The 15136-nt window shown below is 46.0% G+C and overlaps 1 protein-coding gene across 1 annotated transcript; it reads right to left on the minus strand.

Moving 5' to 3' along the window:
- Nucleotides 1-695: 695 nt before the first annotated feature.
- Nucleotides 696-5771, minus strand: LOC127336275 (probable protein phosphatase 2C 44). Its single transcript, XM_051363067.2, has 5 exons — nt 5509-5771; nt 2194-2445; nt 1785-2067; nt 1498-1652; nt 696-1158 (listed from the first exon to the last, which is right to left on the minus strand). Exons 1-5 carry the CDS (start codon nt 5635-5637, stop codon nt 1018-1020), a joined length of 960 nt encoding a protein of 319 aa, XP_051219027.1. The 5' UTR covers nt 5638-5771; the 3' UTR covers nt 696-1017.
- Between the last annotated feature and the right edge of the window lie 9365 nt (nt 5772-15136).

Genomic DNA, 15136 nt, shown 5'->3' on the forward strand with positions numbered 1-15136 from the left:
TGGAAAACTAAATTACATGTTTTATAATTAGATGTACTACTTTTCCGACGTTGTTTATATTGGTACAATTATTTAGAACACTACACAGTAGCTTGTGTAACATGAGATATATTACAAACTAATAAGAATAGGAATAGTTAGTTTTGAATCGTATCCCAAAAGTTGATGTTTTTTTATCCCGATGCAACGCACGGGCATTTTTACTAGTTATTCCTAGATAAATAAACGCGTGTGTATCCAACTATTCTTACGTGCCATAAAATTACTTTTGTACACGTGCAATATTATACGTAACACTTTTCGTTTTTTAATCTTAGACGTTCAGATTAATATCATTGGCTTATATTTTTTAAGCATATGTGGATTAACGTAGTGCCTCGAAAAATACCCTTATTTTGCTTTTAATATATAATAGATAGTGATCCTTTTGCAGGCATCCAACCAATTGAGTAGTAGCTTAAGCGAACTACTTCCTTTCTTATCTGATTAGTATGTCTTATGTTAACTGGGTGGAAATTGAGGACACCGCAACGCATCATTCAGTCCAAGCGTGCCCAAACGGATCTGACAACCTGGAAATTGGCCAACATGCAGACCTTTTGGTTTTTTAGACAATATTTTTTACAAAAAATAAATGCACAGCCTTATGATCACTTGTCCATTACCAATCGCAACCGGTCAAATACACGACGAGATGTTCCACAGATTGGCGGGGATCTTATGCCGGTGTATTTATGCACAGATGAATGAACCACCCTGCACATACTACTAGCCACTAACTACTAGCCCCAAGCCCCATCTCTACAATCGTCCCTTGCAAAGTTCTAATTAATCTTTTCGAGCTTGTTCGATGAAGCCTACAATAAGTACAAACAACAACAGCCACTACAGAAACTCAGTCGGAACAGCAAGAAACATATCACAGACGCGGAATACTCGATTTAAGACATCATTGATCGAGAAATTGAAATGATCGGAGATCTATGCATGCGGTGCGTCTTGGAGAATGGAATCGATTCAGCAGCGGAAACGGATGACGATGCAGGAGATGTCATCCTTGCTCTTCCTCGCGAGCGCTTCGGTCGTCAGCCTCTTCGCTGCTGCCTGGGGGTCCTTTGTTGACTTCACGAGATCCACGGCTTCCTGGTTCTTCATCACCTGAATTAATTCAGCAAAAGGTAAAGGCTTAGAGACTGTTTGTGAACATAACAAGTCAATAGAAGCAGATCATGCACTTGTTACTATAAGATAGATGGTGAACAAGAAACTAGAAGATGCAGAACTCAAACAAATGATGATTTTTTTTTTTTTTTGAGAAACAGGGTGAAAAGAAAGAATACAAGGACTGGCAGAACAAACTGAAAATGGGAGGTAACATTCATGAGGTAGATGTGCAGATTAACATCTTTCAGGATTCTTATCAACTGCGATTTGAAGCATGATGAAGAGGAACGAGATTAATGCAGGAAAAGGTTGATAAACAGTTGCAGTACAAACCTTCCATAATCCATCGCTGGCAAGTATGACAAACTCTATACTTGAGTTTATAGGTACATGCCTAACATCAGGTTCAGAACTCAAGTGCGTCTTGAGGCTATGGTCACCGAAGGCTCTTGCGACAGCGAGTTGACCATTTACCCGAGGGACATCACCTGTTAGCAAGCCATGGAAGACAATTATGCAATGGCGCACATAAAAATTATACGTTTTTTTTTTGCGAATGAAAAATTATGCGTTGTTTGACTAAGAACAATGAGGAGACAGTTGCAGAATAAGAATCATACCAGGAAATGTCGTCACAAAGCCACCCTGCTGTTCAATCCTCTGCCTTTCATTAGTTGTGTGGGGTTCATGGTCCACGGTGATCTGATTAGCAGCACCTCGTTCACACAAAACAGCCCTCGAGTCACCTACATTTGCTATCCACATATCTTTGCCATCAACTACAATAGCAGTAACTGCCGTTGAACCGCCTGGTCCAAGTTGTTTGGCATTCTCTAGAATATATTTGTTTGTAGAGTCATATGCATTTTTAATTGCTTCATGAGGGTTACTCCAGAAGAGAGGCTGCACCAATCACAAAAGTGGAGATGGTAAGGAAAAAATGCATTCATAAGGTGGAACGAGAAGGATTGAACATTGGTATGAAAGCAATGTTCATGCATAACAGATACACAAAGTTAAGAGCATTACCTCTTTCAGTATGTTGCAGAAAAGGTTAGCTCTCAAGTAACTCGGCACACGATCACCCAAATGGCCATCGAAAATGGCGAAGAGGCCAAGCTCGTGGTTCTTTTCACACTTGTACTCTGCTACATGGTAATCCTCCATATCATGGCCAGATTTCCCTTCAACCAAGTGGAATCCATGTGTCACTTTGTTGCTCGACAGCTTACTCCGCCCCTTGCCAGTATCAGTAGATGATGAATGAAGACATGTTGCACTCTGTGAAGTCATACAAACATCAGAAAAATGATAACACAACATAGCGTGCAGAAATCGAGAAAGGGCATGAGAAAAATTCTGCCATATAGACAAGGTTGTACTGGTAGTAGCATAGCAGGTCAGAGTATCTCATATAGACAACTTTCGTTTTCCGAATAGCATCAAGAAACTGTATGTATAGATTTGATCAGTCAATATTAGGCTGAACTCTGAAGTGGTCTTGACATAAGAACATCTCCACCGGCGGCCCCGATAGCTTTTGGGGGGCCGGGGGCGAAAATGGGCTCGCACCGGCGCGCCCCAAACGGCGCCGGCCAATTTTTGAGCCCAATAGAATCGCCGGCAACCCCGTGCCGGTCCCTTGCCCAAGGGCGCGAATCGGGCGCCCCGGCGCCTCGCGGAACGGCGGTTTCCGCGGGTGGGGGCGCCTTGTCAGCGACAGGATGCGGCGGTTCGCATCAGCCGCGACGCGGGAAGGTTGGTCGTCGGCGTTTAACGGTCCGTCGCGCGCAAACCGAAGCGGCCACGAGGGCAGCGACTGGCCACGCGGCGTCCAGTCGCGTACGTCACCGTTAATGCGGGCAGCTGTGGCCGCTATATAGTACGCACGCTGTCCATCACCGCGGTGCTATCCTCTCATCTCCACCACCGCCGCCGGCGCCATTCTCTCCACCTCAAAATGTCGCGCCGTCTGAAGAGGACGTACTCAATGCTGGGCCTCAACGGCCGTGCGCTGCCACCACCACCACCACCGCAGCCGGAGCCCGACACGGACAACAGCTCCGACGACGACGTAGACCCAAGGTTCGCGGTGTGGCGTGAGGCCTTCTACGCCGACGCGGAAGCTAAGGCACCCCCGACCCGGAGGAGGCTGCGATCCTGACATCGTTGAACGCGGAGCGGTTCCGGAGGTTGAAGGAGGAGCAGAGGGAGTTCATCAACGACGCTAATCTCGAGCACGCCCTCGAGATCTCGTGCCAGCGAGCGGCCACGGAGGAGGCGGGACGCCTACTGATGGAGGCGGAGCGATAGAAGCTCGCCTCCCTCAACGCCCATCGCCAGTACGACGCGTTCGCCCGCGAGCAAGCGAGGCGCGCCGACAACGAGCAAAGGCGGGAAGCACGGGGACGGCACCGCCGGCAAGCTCCTGCGACGCCAGCCGCCATGCTCCACCGCCAGATGCACGAAGGAAGGGCTAAGAGGCGGGCACGGATGCAGGCGGCAAAGGCGAAGAACGACGACGAGGCAGACCCGTCGCGCGCCCCGTAGTAGATTGATTAAGTTTACGTTTTTTAATTCGGTTTTAAATGTCGTTTGAATTTCGTTTTGTATCAATTCGACGTACTTTTGTATAAATTTCGTATGAATTTCGTTTAAATTCGGTGTTTAAATTTCAATTTAAATTTAAAATTCTATCGGGGCCGCCTGTTTGGGGGCACCGGTGTGGGAGCAGCGTCTCCAAATAGAGTATGCAGCGCCGGCGCCCCCAAACGGAGGTGCCGGCGCCCCTGCCGGCGCTTATTTGGGGGCTACCGGTGGAGATGCTCTAACAGAGCAGTGACAAGAATGCTGCAGGCTTCTTGGTGAAGAGAAAGCTTCACAGACCCCACACCGTAAGCAACCAGAGAACAATCTCACGCTGAAAATTTTGAAATGCTTAACTAGTTGAGAACCGCACTAATCTAACAAATTCACCATTTTCAGAGTTCAGAAGTTACACCTCGTTCTGCAGTAACATTTAACAATTTTGAAATTGAAGAAGAAAAGACTAATACCTCTGTCCATAAAATAGTGTCTAGATACATCCAATTTTGGACAAATATAAGACATTTTTTTATGGACAGAGGAAGTAGATTACCGAGACTTCCTAGGTCCAGAACAAAACCAAAAGTATTATTACTGAACTCTCAAGTGGTCTTGACAGAACAGAGCAGTGAGAAGAATGCTGCAGGCTTCTTGGTGAACAGAACGCTTCACAGACCCAAACCGTAAGCAACCAGAGATCTGGCCCTTGGCTAACTCACACTGAAAATTTTGAAATGCTTAACCAAGCTCCATGTTCAGGATGTAAATGGCAATAGCTGAGAACCGCAGTAATCTAACAAATTCACCATTTTCAGAGTTCAGAAGTTACACCTTGTTCAGATACAAATTTGAAATTGAAGAAGAAACATTTAACACAAATGGACGAAACAAATTAACACAAATCGACGAAACAAATTTGAAATTGAAGAAGAAAAGACTACTACCTCTGTCCACAAAATAGTGTTTAGATAGATCCAATTTTAGATAAATCTAAGACATTCTTTTATGGACGGAGTAAGTAGATTACCGAGACTTCCTAGGTCCAGAATAAAACCAAAAGTATTATTACTGCTTGATTGCTTATGGCTGGTGCAGGTTGCTTACAGCTACTGGGTACCACTACTAGACTACTAGCAGTAGACGCAGCAGTGCAAGGGTCCAAAAGGCAGAGGTTGCTTACGGCTGGCATGACTTGCTTGCCGCCGGATGCGTGCCAAGTCAAAAAAGAGGAAGTGATGCTGCCAAAGTCCAACTTCCCTTGGAAAGTTGCGAACCCAAACAAAGCTTTGAAGTCCTGTGACTTGAAGCTGCAAGTTGCACCCATAGCCTTTATCCATTTATTATTCTTTGTTTCGAATCTACTACTCCACAGAATTGCTTCTTTTTATCAAATCTAGTTTAAGAAATTAATGCTTTTTATAGTGGCAGTAATAAATACGTAGTAAAAATATAACAAAATTCCCTTTTTTGTGTGTGTATATGTTTCACTAATCAATCGATCGAACTCTCGTCGCACCACTTGAGAATGATTTTTGGATAGTGAAATCAGACGAATTTTTATCCACGCGCAGAATAACACAAGCGCTCCTTCTAACCAACCAACCAAACCGTATGTATTCAATCAAAACGGTGACGATGTATATATGCGCATAAAAGAAGAAACTTTAGCTTGTCAATAATCGGAAAATAGAGAGAGGGGAGAAGCTCTCCGTGCACAGCCACGGAGGCGATTAAGCGCGGGAGAAGTGGGTTAATTACCCGGATCATGTTGAGTATGTCGGGCCGCTTCCTGCCGCCGCATGCGGAGGAGGACGAAGAGGAGGCGGCGGAGGGGGAGCATGACGCCGAGGACGTGGACACGGTCTGCCGCTCCATCCGGCCGACCATGCCACGGAGCGCAACCGCCGAGAGAGAGAGAGAGAGAAGAGGCTTGCTGGAGAAGACGGGACAGCGGGTAGGCACACGGGGATGTGAGTGGGAGAGATCCTTTTGGGTTTTATCGTGGACTCGGCCGGGCTGGTGATCCGGACACTTGTGGTGAGAGAAGGAGAAGACCCAGGAAAAAGTTGGGGCAGACAGCGGAGTCGTTGGTTGCTGTTTCCATCGATGATTGTGGTCCGTGGTGGAAGTGGCTACCTGCGGGTCCCGCTACAAGAGGACTAGAGCAGGAGAAAATGAAAATTGGGAGAGCCGATGCGAATGCAATGCAAACCCGGCGTGTGCATTGTGAGTGTTACATGTACACCCCGGTTGTATGATTTTCAATTTTCAATTTCGGGAGTTATGATTGAATTTCTCTGATAAATAGGATGTAGTTGTAGGCATTACACCACAAATATAGAATGCAACATTAAAGTCTACAAACATCGACGAGAACATCACCTCCCTACTGAAGAATAATCCTGCTCGGCCAGACTGAGATATGATGTTTTGCTAACTAGTGGTTTATCGGTGCAACCATCCTCATTAGCCATACGACATATAATTGATACATCCGTGTCATTGCTTTTACTTATGATTTTTTCTATAATTTTTTTTTGCATGGAAGGTGGATAAAGTGGTGCACTTTGGTGCACTCTCCCGACAAGATATCAAATCTCGCGATCTGGTTGGCTACATCTATCGACCGTGAAGATTATGACCGAACTCAATGTCATACAAGTTTCTTAGATATTTAATTTCCATTTAGTACACATATTTATGTATATCCATTCCAAATGTCGTTACGGCTCTCTTTATGAAGAATCGACAAATGATACAAGGATATCTGAATGGCAGTATCCGGCGTTGACAATATTTGATATATCTGATCTCGTATGTGTTTGTACGTATTCAATGTGTGTGCGATACATTTGGTTTGTTTCTATTCGATAACGAGTATGTATATTTATGAGTTGTCGTGTGGTTTTGTCGGTTATTTTATTGCGACATGATGGCATATTGGCTCTAAAAAGAATCTATTTATTTAGTTGGTTGGGCTTCTTATGCTTGGAAAATGAAATGAGAAGTGAGTAATTAAATTTACTGCAGTGACAATATTTATGCCACTCTGAACATACTCTCTTCATACAAACAAATAATGCTATTAAAGTGGTAGCTATTGCAAATTAACCTGGAAAATAATTTTTACGTGGAAAATAGTAGCTAGAACTCAAGAAATTTACGCTTGAGTTACTTCAAAGTGATGAAAACGATAAGTTAGGCAGCTAAAATTACGGATTGGCCTGCTACATTTTTTCATTTCATTTTCGTCTTATTTTCACACTCTTGTGCTGATTCTCCAGCCATTTATTGCAGGGAGGTTTCCGGGAAGTTTCCTCCCTCACCCCCCTAGTTGCCACAATGCTATGTGCACACAGCTGTCACATCAAAGTAGTGTTCTGCTCTAACTTTTCATTTGTTTTTATACGTTGTTTTCGACCGAATTGAGAAGGCTAGCTAGCATGATTTCCATATGTCTTTTCTTAGCCGTGTTATCACGTTGCTTCTAAAAACAATACAAAAGGGCTTTCTGTTAGATAAGCATGTTGGACTCTTCTCTAAAAGACCCAGTAGGTGTGCAAAGTCATCTGTTTCCCAACAAATACAATAAAGAACTATGCTCTGTTTTCTCTCTAGGGCATACCTTCTCCAATCATCAAATCAACAAAGTGTCTTTTTTTCACTTGAAGAATATGTCATGACTCATGACATACTACTGTTCAACGTGTATGCTACACGATAGCCGTTTAACTTCTTAGACCCTAGCTATTGAAAAGAAGAAATTAATCAGGCTGAAGAAGTCAATTTTTTAAACTACTTCCTAATAGCGACAATTGTTTCTGTTCATTGCAATGTTATAGCTTTTTCTAGCAAACACAAGGAAAGAATAGTTTTTTCATTATCTTTCAAACACACTTTGTTACACTTGTTAGGCCTGCCGCACGAGCGTCTCAGCCCATCAATATAGCTCAACCAACATCAACACGAACTTACATCTCATGGGTGGAGCCATCATTTGTAATTTGTATGTACAAACCTTCAATTTTTTTCAACAACCTTGTCGCAAAAAAGGAAAAAATCCAACGATCAACATTTTAATGCCTCCCGGTCGTTGGTTGTGGCCTCTGCCATCTCTCACTTGGAGCCACGATGTGACAATTGTCGAGCTGTTGTGCCCACCGCCTGTCGGCCCGCTAGCGTCTCACCTCGCTTGGAACGACCACATTATCTAGGTCACCTCGCTTGGAACGACCAATCGATTGGAAAACTACTAATTGATGATGAGCAGACGAAAGGGTTTTATAGGCTTTACCTTATTGGACCGAATGGCAGCTCTTCTAGCCTTCTTGAATAAAAGAAAACCTCAATTTTATAATAGTTTTAGCTACCGACGTACAACTTTTACCAGGTACATGTATTTGGCAAAAATAATGGGTGTACATATGTACACCCATGTACTCATCTAGCTCCACCTATGTTACATCTGGCCTGAAGCCCTATCTTCCTAAAAGACTAGCCTAATAGTGGGAAACCGTTGGTCTTATAAGTCGCTCCAAGTCTCCTCCCACAACTAATGTAGGACTAAATCCAAAAAAAAAAGTATTCCTAGACCTACGAAGGGTGGGTTATGGAAATGCCTACGGACGTACGTGTGACATGCTGGTTGGTTGAATTTTTGTTGATTGCTTAAAATGCGGGAACGGTTGTGGGTTCACTCCTGCCTGATAAGGCTCCGCGTGAGTCCGTAAGCAAATTTTTGTAAGATCTATCCGTAGGTGTAGCATTACTGTTCAACAAATCACGTCCTCGTGCAAAAAAAGAGCACCTATTAATCAACAGTCAACTTCTTGGTACCATCGATATACAAATTTTGTTTTTCTTATATAGTGCACAAACAAATATACTTATAAGTGATTGTTTAGGTAGTGTAAAATTCGTGCTAATGTATATGTAGAATATTTTGTCTAAAAGGATCCATGATGCATAGGGCGTGTTTTGTAGCCTGGGTCAGATTCCTGCATGACTGCGCCAGGGAGAAGAACCCCCTGCGCGTTGCAGACGGACCACCAGCTAGATTTGGCATGTTGTTTGGTCACCTAGGTCGACCATTTCTGCACCGGTGGGGAAGCGAGACCCCATTGTTTGGTTGCCTGCTAGCCTAACTTGGACGCACGAAAACACGAATCCGCTGTTTGGTTGCACAAATCACAGTTCCATATCCTTACCACATTTAAAATAGGTTGAGTATACCATGCCATAGCATGTTACATACGATCACACACCATTCAGAAGAACAAGATCCTCACGATCACGACGATGAGGAAGACGATGATGTAATATGTGACCCGACTCTAACATACCTCAGGTGCTCCTTGTAGAGCATGCACTGCCTCCGGCGGTAGATGTGCTAATGGCACAGACTGATCGATGGCCTCAACTGCCATGGCCTCATGATCCAGGAAACTGTGGTACTCTTGTTGTGCATCCTCCAATGTTTCATACCCTCTGTAGCTATTGTTGGAGTAGCCACCAAAATGGTCTTGACAGATCCTCCATGATCTGTAGATTCCTGGAACCCGTCCGCGGAACACCACATACCACTAGCACGGCATAAGAAGAACAAATAATCGATCACAACCATGAACCAATTCATAACAAAGCAATAGAACTACACAAATATTGACAGAAACTCATAAACTAGAAGAGGCATGCATGATCATTCTAAAAGTGGATCACAAGTTCATCCCACACTACTATGGTGTCATCCTACCACCACAACAAAAGTGGGTGTCATCCTAACACTGCATGTTCACCATCACCTGAGGGGTTAGTATATACCACCTCATTATAGTTACAAAAGGGGGGCCATCAAATGTCTTTCAACCCTAGCTACTGCCAAAATGTACATCATCATCAAGTTCATCACCTCCATGCATGCATCCCCTACACCCCCTCAAGGGCACCACTACAGCTTGTAGTGGTACTTGGCAAGGTAGTTCCTTAGCCAGAGGACGCGGTGTGGCTCGATCATGCCCAAAAAGCTGCAACCATGGGCCTTGCGGTCGACGATGTCGCTCAGCGCACCGCCATGAGATCCTCCTCGGTGAAGCCAAGCATGTCCATGAACGCATTGTACAGGTCAGGGTGCATATATGTGGGCTTGTTGTCCCAGATGGCCTGTGCGATGTCCTTCATAACAACAGCCATATTTGTGAAGGCCGACAGCTCGTCATCGGTGAAGGAACCTCTCTTCCTCTTGCCGGTGGTCGCCTTTTCAGGCGCGTCGGCAGCCTTCTTAGGCGCCCCATCGAGGATGACCGTGTCGGAGTCCTGGGTTTCAGCATCCTCAGGTGAAGGAGTAGCTGCAGCCGTGCACAGGGGCTCACTAGATTCCATGGCGTACTTGTCGGTGGTGAGGCCAAAAGATAAGATAGCATGCATCTCGTCGTAATTCGCAATGGGCACATTTAGGAACTCTGCGTCCTTTGGGTGATCCTACGATATGAAGGGACAATGATTTTAGTTATGCACGTCGGTGATGAAAACAGTTAGTGAGGTGGACAGAGCGTTCTCACCGCGACGTGCCCGCAGTAGTGCTCACCCTCAAGGATGATGCATTTGGTATCGTTGCACCACTGAGCCCCTCTTAGATCGCGGAGCCTGGTAATGGTGGGCCACCTGATGTGGGCATTACCCTTCGGGTACCCGACATTGGTCTACCTCCTTTGGCCCAACAAGGGGTCCATGATGGTTGTCATGACCTAAGGTGGGCCCATATATGCGTCGGTTGCAATGACGAAGACTTACAAGAAGACATATTCTTGATGAACAAGTCAAGGAGACGTCGATAAAGGAAAGGATAGATTAGATCTTGATATAACCTAGTCGAGTTTGGACAGGACTCTCGGGACCTGGCCTCCTATATAAAGGCCAGGAGGGGGCCTGCCGAACAACACACTTACGTAACCAACACAACCTAGGAAACCAACCCTAGAAACCTTGCCTCCCGGCGAGTTCACCACAACGCAGTCTATCGGCTGTCCCATTGTAACCTCTTTTATTCGATAAATCAAGATTAGACAAGCGGGAGTAAGGGTTTTACCTCATCGAGGGCCCCGAACCTGGGTAAATCTCACTCCCTGTTCGTTTGGTATCCGATGTCTCGTGTTAAACTGCAGGATTCTGTCAACCCTAAGCCCCTCATGGTGGGTATTGCCGAGGAGCTCCCTCGTCACCACCTCTGCCGACACTTCCTCAGGTGGTTGTACACCTGAGTGGAGCTAACGTCTATACCACAGTGTTCAAACAGGGCCTTCGCCATAGCAATCAGATGGACTTCCTTCGGTCTCGATCAAGGCGCACATCTTCTCCAACATGAAGCTGGACATGAACGGAAGCCATTTCATTGTCTCATTCCCCTTCTGTGAGGCCTTCAAGGCCTTGGCCGCGTTACTGTGGTTCTTGTTCTTCTTTGTGGAGGCCAACCTTGCTGCCACCTCTGCCGCTACCTGAGCCACCAGGTCAGTCACAGGCCCATTGACGGCTGTCACAGGGGTGGCCGCCACCTTGGACTCATAGAGGGGCTGTGAATCGACAACTTGCGAAGAGATCTGAGAGTCCCCAACGCAGACAAGCGTCTAGCTAAAGTCATCACAGAAGGAGTCCTACACACATCGTAGTAGATATAACGTGAATCTACTTGGGAACAAAGACATGGCTAAAGTAGACAACACAAACCATACCAACATCATGCTAAATCAGACAAGCAATACATTGCAACAGTGGACATCACAAACCCTAGCAAGATCATGGTAGCTCAACACATTTGGGACAAACAAGGAACCGGAAATGTGGCACCCTAGCAAGATCTTGATAACCTAGCACAATCGGGACTAACCCCTGCAATAAGATCAAACCCTAGCCAAGATCTGACAACTCCTAACCTAGATCTAAACATAACCGAGGAATCGGGTGAGGGAATTGTTGTGGGTATACTTCATGGGTGTACCATCGACAGTGCCTAGATCCGGCAAGCCCGGGTGGCCCACAGACGGTGATGAGGCATGTGGCCCATCGGGCGGCCCAGTTGCTGTTGATCATGAAGGAAGAAGTCCAGCCCAGGATCAGCAGGCCGGATCTAAGCCGACCTAGGAGTGACCCGGATCCAGGGAGGCCCATGAGGAACCCGGATCCAGTACGACATGTATGGAAGGCGGATCCGTGACGTGCACGGCAAGATATTGTACCGTAGCTAGGCTATCTGTAATCCGGCTAGGACTCTCCGTGTAAACCCTAGATCCGTGCGCCTTTATAAGCCGGATCCCGGGAGCCCTAGAGGCACAACCACAACTCATTGTAACAACGCGAAAGGGCCCAGATAATTCCAGACAAGCAGCAGTAGGCCCTGTCATCGTGCAGGTGTTCCGAAGCTGGGTAACTCGCGTACCACCGTCCCGTGTGCACTCCGCCCTATGGCCCCTACTTCTTCTCCCCCTCGTGAGGATCCCTCCTCCGAGGTACCGTCGATTAGGCAACGACAGGAATCCTTACAATCATCGTCGGAGGTGAAGACGTGCTACACCAGGAAGAAGATGAAGCCTCCCAGATGCAGTTGCCGCCACCGCTGCCACCGTCGCCGATCGGAGATGTGTGCGCCTTTTACCTGCTTGCCGACTAGAAGAGGAGCTCAAAATTTGGGGGAAGAGTGGAGGAGGGGTAGAACGGCGGGAGGTGACGGAATCCTTCCTGCCCCCTTTTCGCTTTTCGCCAATGCGCGCTGCAGCTCCCGCCTCATCTCGCGCGTGATTCTCTTTTGCATGAGCTTCATGCGAGATTTGGGTGGCTCACTAGAAACGGCTGTTCCGAGCGTTGCTCTAGGGCCTGGCCCGGCGATGTTTTAATATCCGGTTCGTGTAACAACGTGAACAAGACCAGGCAACCAAATGTACGAAAATTGCTGAACCAATACGAGGCAAGGCGAGACCGGACTACCAAACCCGACCATTCTGTATACCATGGCGCTCGGGTAGAATGCGACTATACACACCTTGTGCAATGAATAAAGTACAGTGCTACTTTTTGCTTGTGTAGGGAAGCAGCATTTGGTTTGGTGCGCGTGGCAGTATATGGGGGCAGTTGGCGCTGTTGCTCGTTGACCTGCCCAGGGCAGAGTCGTAGGGCTCGTCGGCTACCGCCCCGGGCGGGCCAGGGCGGCGGTGGACGGTAGCCTGCCGGTCATCGGCCAGCAGTAGAGGGGCGGCCTGGTCGGCCGGCCACCATCTCCGGCGGGCCCATACCAGGATGGATGATTCGTCAGGCAGCCCCCTCTCTGTTGGCGGACGTGCTCGCGACGCCGCCCGTGCTCCTGCTGGCTGACCTGTCAGCCGTCACGCGCGCCGAGCTCTGCTGGGTCGGCTTGGCTTGGATCGGACGTCTGTGAACAGCGGAGGAAAATGGTCCGCCGGAAGACATGGTTTCAGACATGCTAGGGTCAGCGACGTCGATACAGCCAACTGTGCCTGGTTCAGACCTCGGACACTGTGCGTACTGCAGCAGACTTCGGCTCTCACCGAGAGAAATTTGAAATCAAAAACATCTCACTCACATCAGGGGCGGGGCTCCTGGAAAGTCAAAGGGCCTCCTTACATTCAATTTTGGCGAAACCAATCGGTTGCACGTGTTATTTCTAAATACTGGTACGTCATTAGAAACAGAACTCCCTGTGAAAAACTTATGCTTGTTTTAAGTTTTAACGAAATACCGCACATAACTGATTCCCAGCCAAAAACATGGGCTAGTCTAGTTGGAAACAAATTCTTTCGCGCTTCGCAATAGCTAACTCTCAATCTAACAAACCTGTCTCTGAACAATATGCTAGGTGCGGTATTTAAGAGGACTTGAGGGTTTTTTGGCTAGCTTACAAGCAATTATAGTTATGCATGGATTATGTTCTGTATTTTTTTATTGATATAAAAAAAAATTACTAGTTTATTCACTGTATTTGGCTAAGGATGTGAGAACATGTTTGCTCAATTCGAGAAGTGAGGCATGAGAGGTTCTCTTAAAAGATGTCACCTTGCTCAAAAAATAACATCACAATCCTAAGTACCAAAGAAGTGGTAACAAAACGGGGAAATCAAGAAAAGCGGGAACACACCGGATTTGTGTTGATTACTTTTTCAGTGTGGACATCTTCTATGTTGCTATAGACTCTATTACCACTGATTTTGACCATCACCTTAGTCAACTATCTTCAAAGTTGCTTGAGATTTTTGTCTTGGCTCATGAGGCTCATTGTTTAGGTTTAGTGTGAATAGCTTGGTAGTCTTACATAGATTTATCATGAGATTTCCTCCAATTATGAGCATATAAAGATAACCTTGAGCTATTTTTATCATTTATATAAGGATAATTGAAGATTTTAGAGATTTTCATAATATTTGAAAGGCAAGGGATATTCATTTTTCTGGCTTGATGAATTTAGGGAAGATGTTCAAGAAATGATAGAGCTTTGACATTGCCTAAGGCTTAAAGCTTCACTATTTGTATGCTTTTAGGTTCTACTATTTATATTTAAATATGTTAGATCTTATATATAGTACTAATATCTTGGAAATGTTTTTTTACTTTTGCGTTATTATTTTTACAGTTTGCTCTACCGTAAATTATTTCCATCCTTCGCCACTAACATCGAGATAAAAGTCGTAGAAAAAAGTACCGCCTCCATTCCGTAACTAGTACTATGGTTTAGTTCAAATTTTAAATTAAACCACAACAAAAATTATAGAACAGAAACAAAAAAAAAAAGCAAGTAAATTGGTGACTTCCCCCAATGCATTGCCATGGAACTGATTGCAAGTCGATCCGGTGATGATTATCTTGGGAGATCATGCAGAATAATAACACCTGGTGGTCACGGATAAGTTTAGCTTTGCCTCGAGGATAAAACTCAATCCGTCCAAACACAGGGAAACGAACAAACCACTCGATCGACAAGCTAGTGCTCCCGACGCACGCCCACAACATAACATTGACCCGGGCAGTAATGGCGTCGCCACCATGGCACCAAGGACACGTACGCGCGCCATCGGTGACCTGGTGCGCTGTATCATTGCTCTCTCGCTCGGGTAAGTGGAGCCGGTAGCCAGTAGTACGTCAAATCTGTCGCCTGACACGTCGTCACCTGGGGAAAGGAATCGCACGGCTGGATAAACAACCAAGTTGCTAGCAGGCGACTCCGATCGAGCTTTGTTTGTTTAATTCACTAGACAAACTGAGGTCATACTAGCCGCGTTAGGCACCAAGTTTGATTAATGGTGTGACGCATCATGAGCTGCGCCCACGAACTCTGACTGTGTTTAATTGGAGTAAGACTTCAACAACAAGGTTTCCTCGGCGAGCTCCA

Source organism: Lolium perenne, chromosome 2 (assembly GCF_019359855.2).
Source record: "Lolium perenne isolate Kyuss_39 chromosome 2, Kyuss_2.0, whole genome shotgun sequence".
NCBI lineage: Eukaryota > Viridiplantae > Streptophyta > Magnoliopsida > Poales > Poaceae > Lolium > Lolium perenne.

Coding starts and splice junctions, on each gene's coding strand:
- LOC127336275 (XM_051363067.2), bottom strand. CDS start 5,637: ATGGTCGGCCGGATGGAGCGGCAGACCGTGTCCACGTCCTCGGCGTCA. Junction 2,446..5,508: donor ACATACTCAACATGATCCGG/GTAATTAACCCA, acceptor ATGACTTCACAG/AGTGCAACATGTCTTCATTC. Junction 2,068..2,193: donor TCTGCAACATACTGAAAGAG/GTAATGCTCTTA, acceptor TGATTGGTGCAG/CCTCTCTTCTGGAGTAACCC.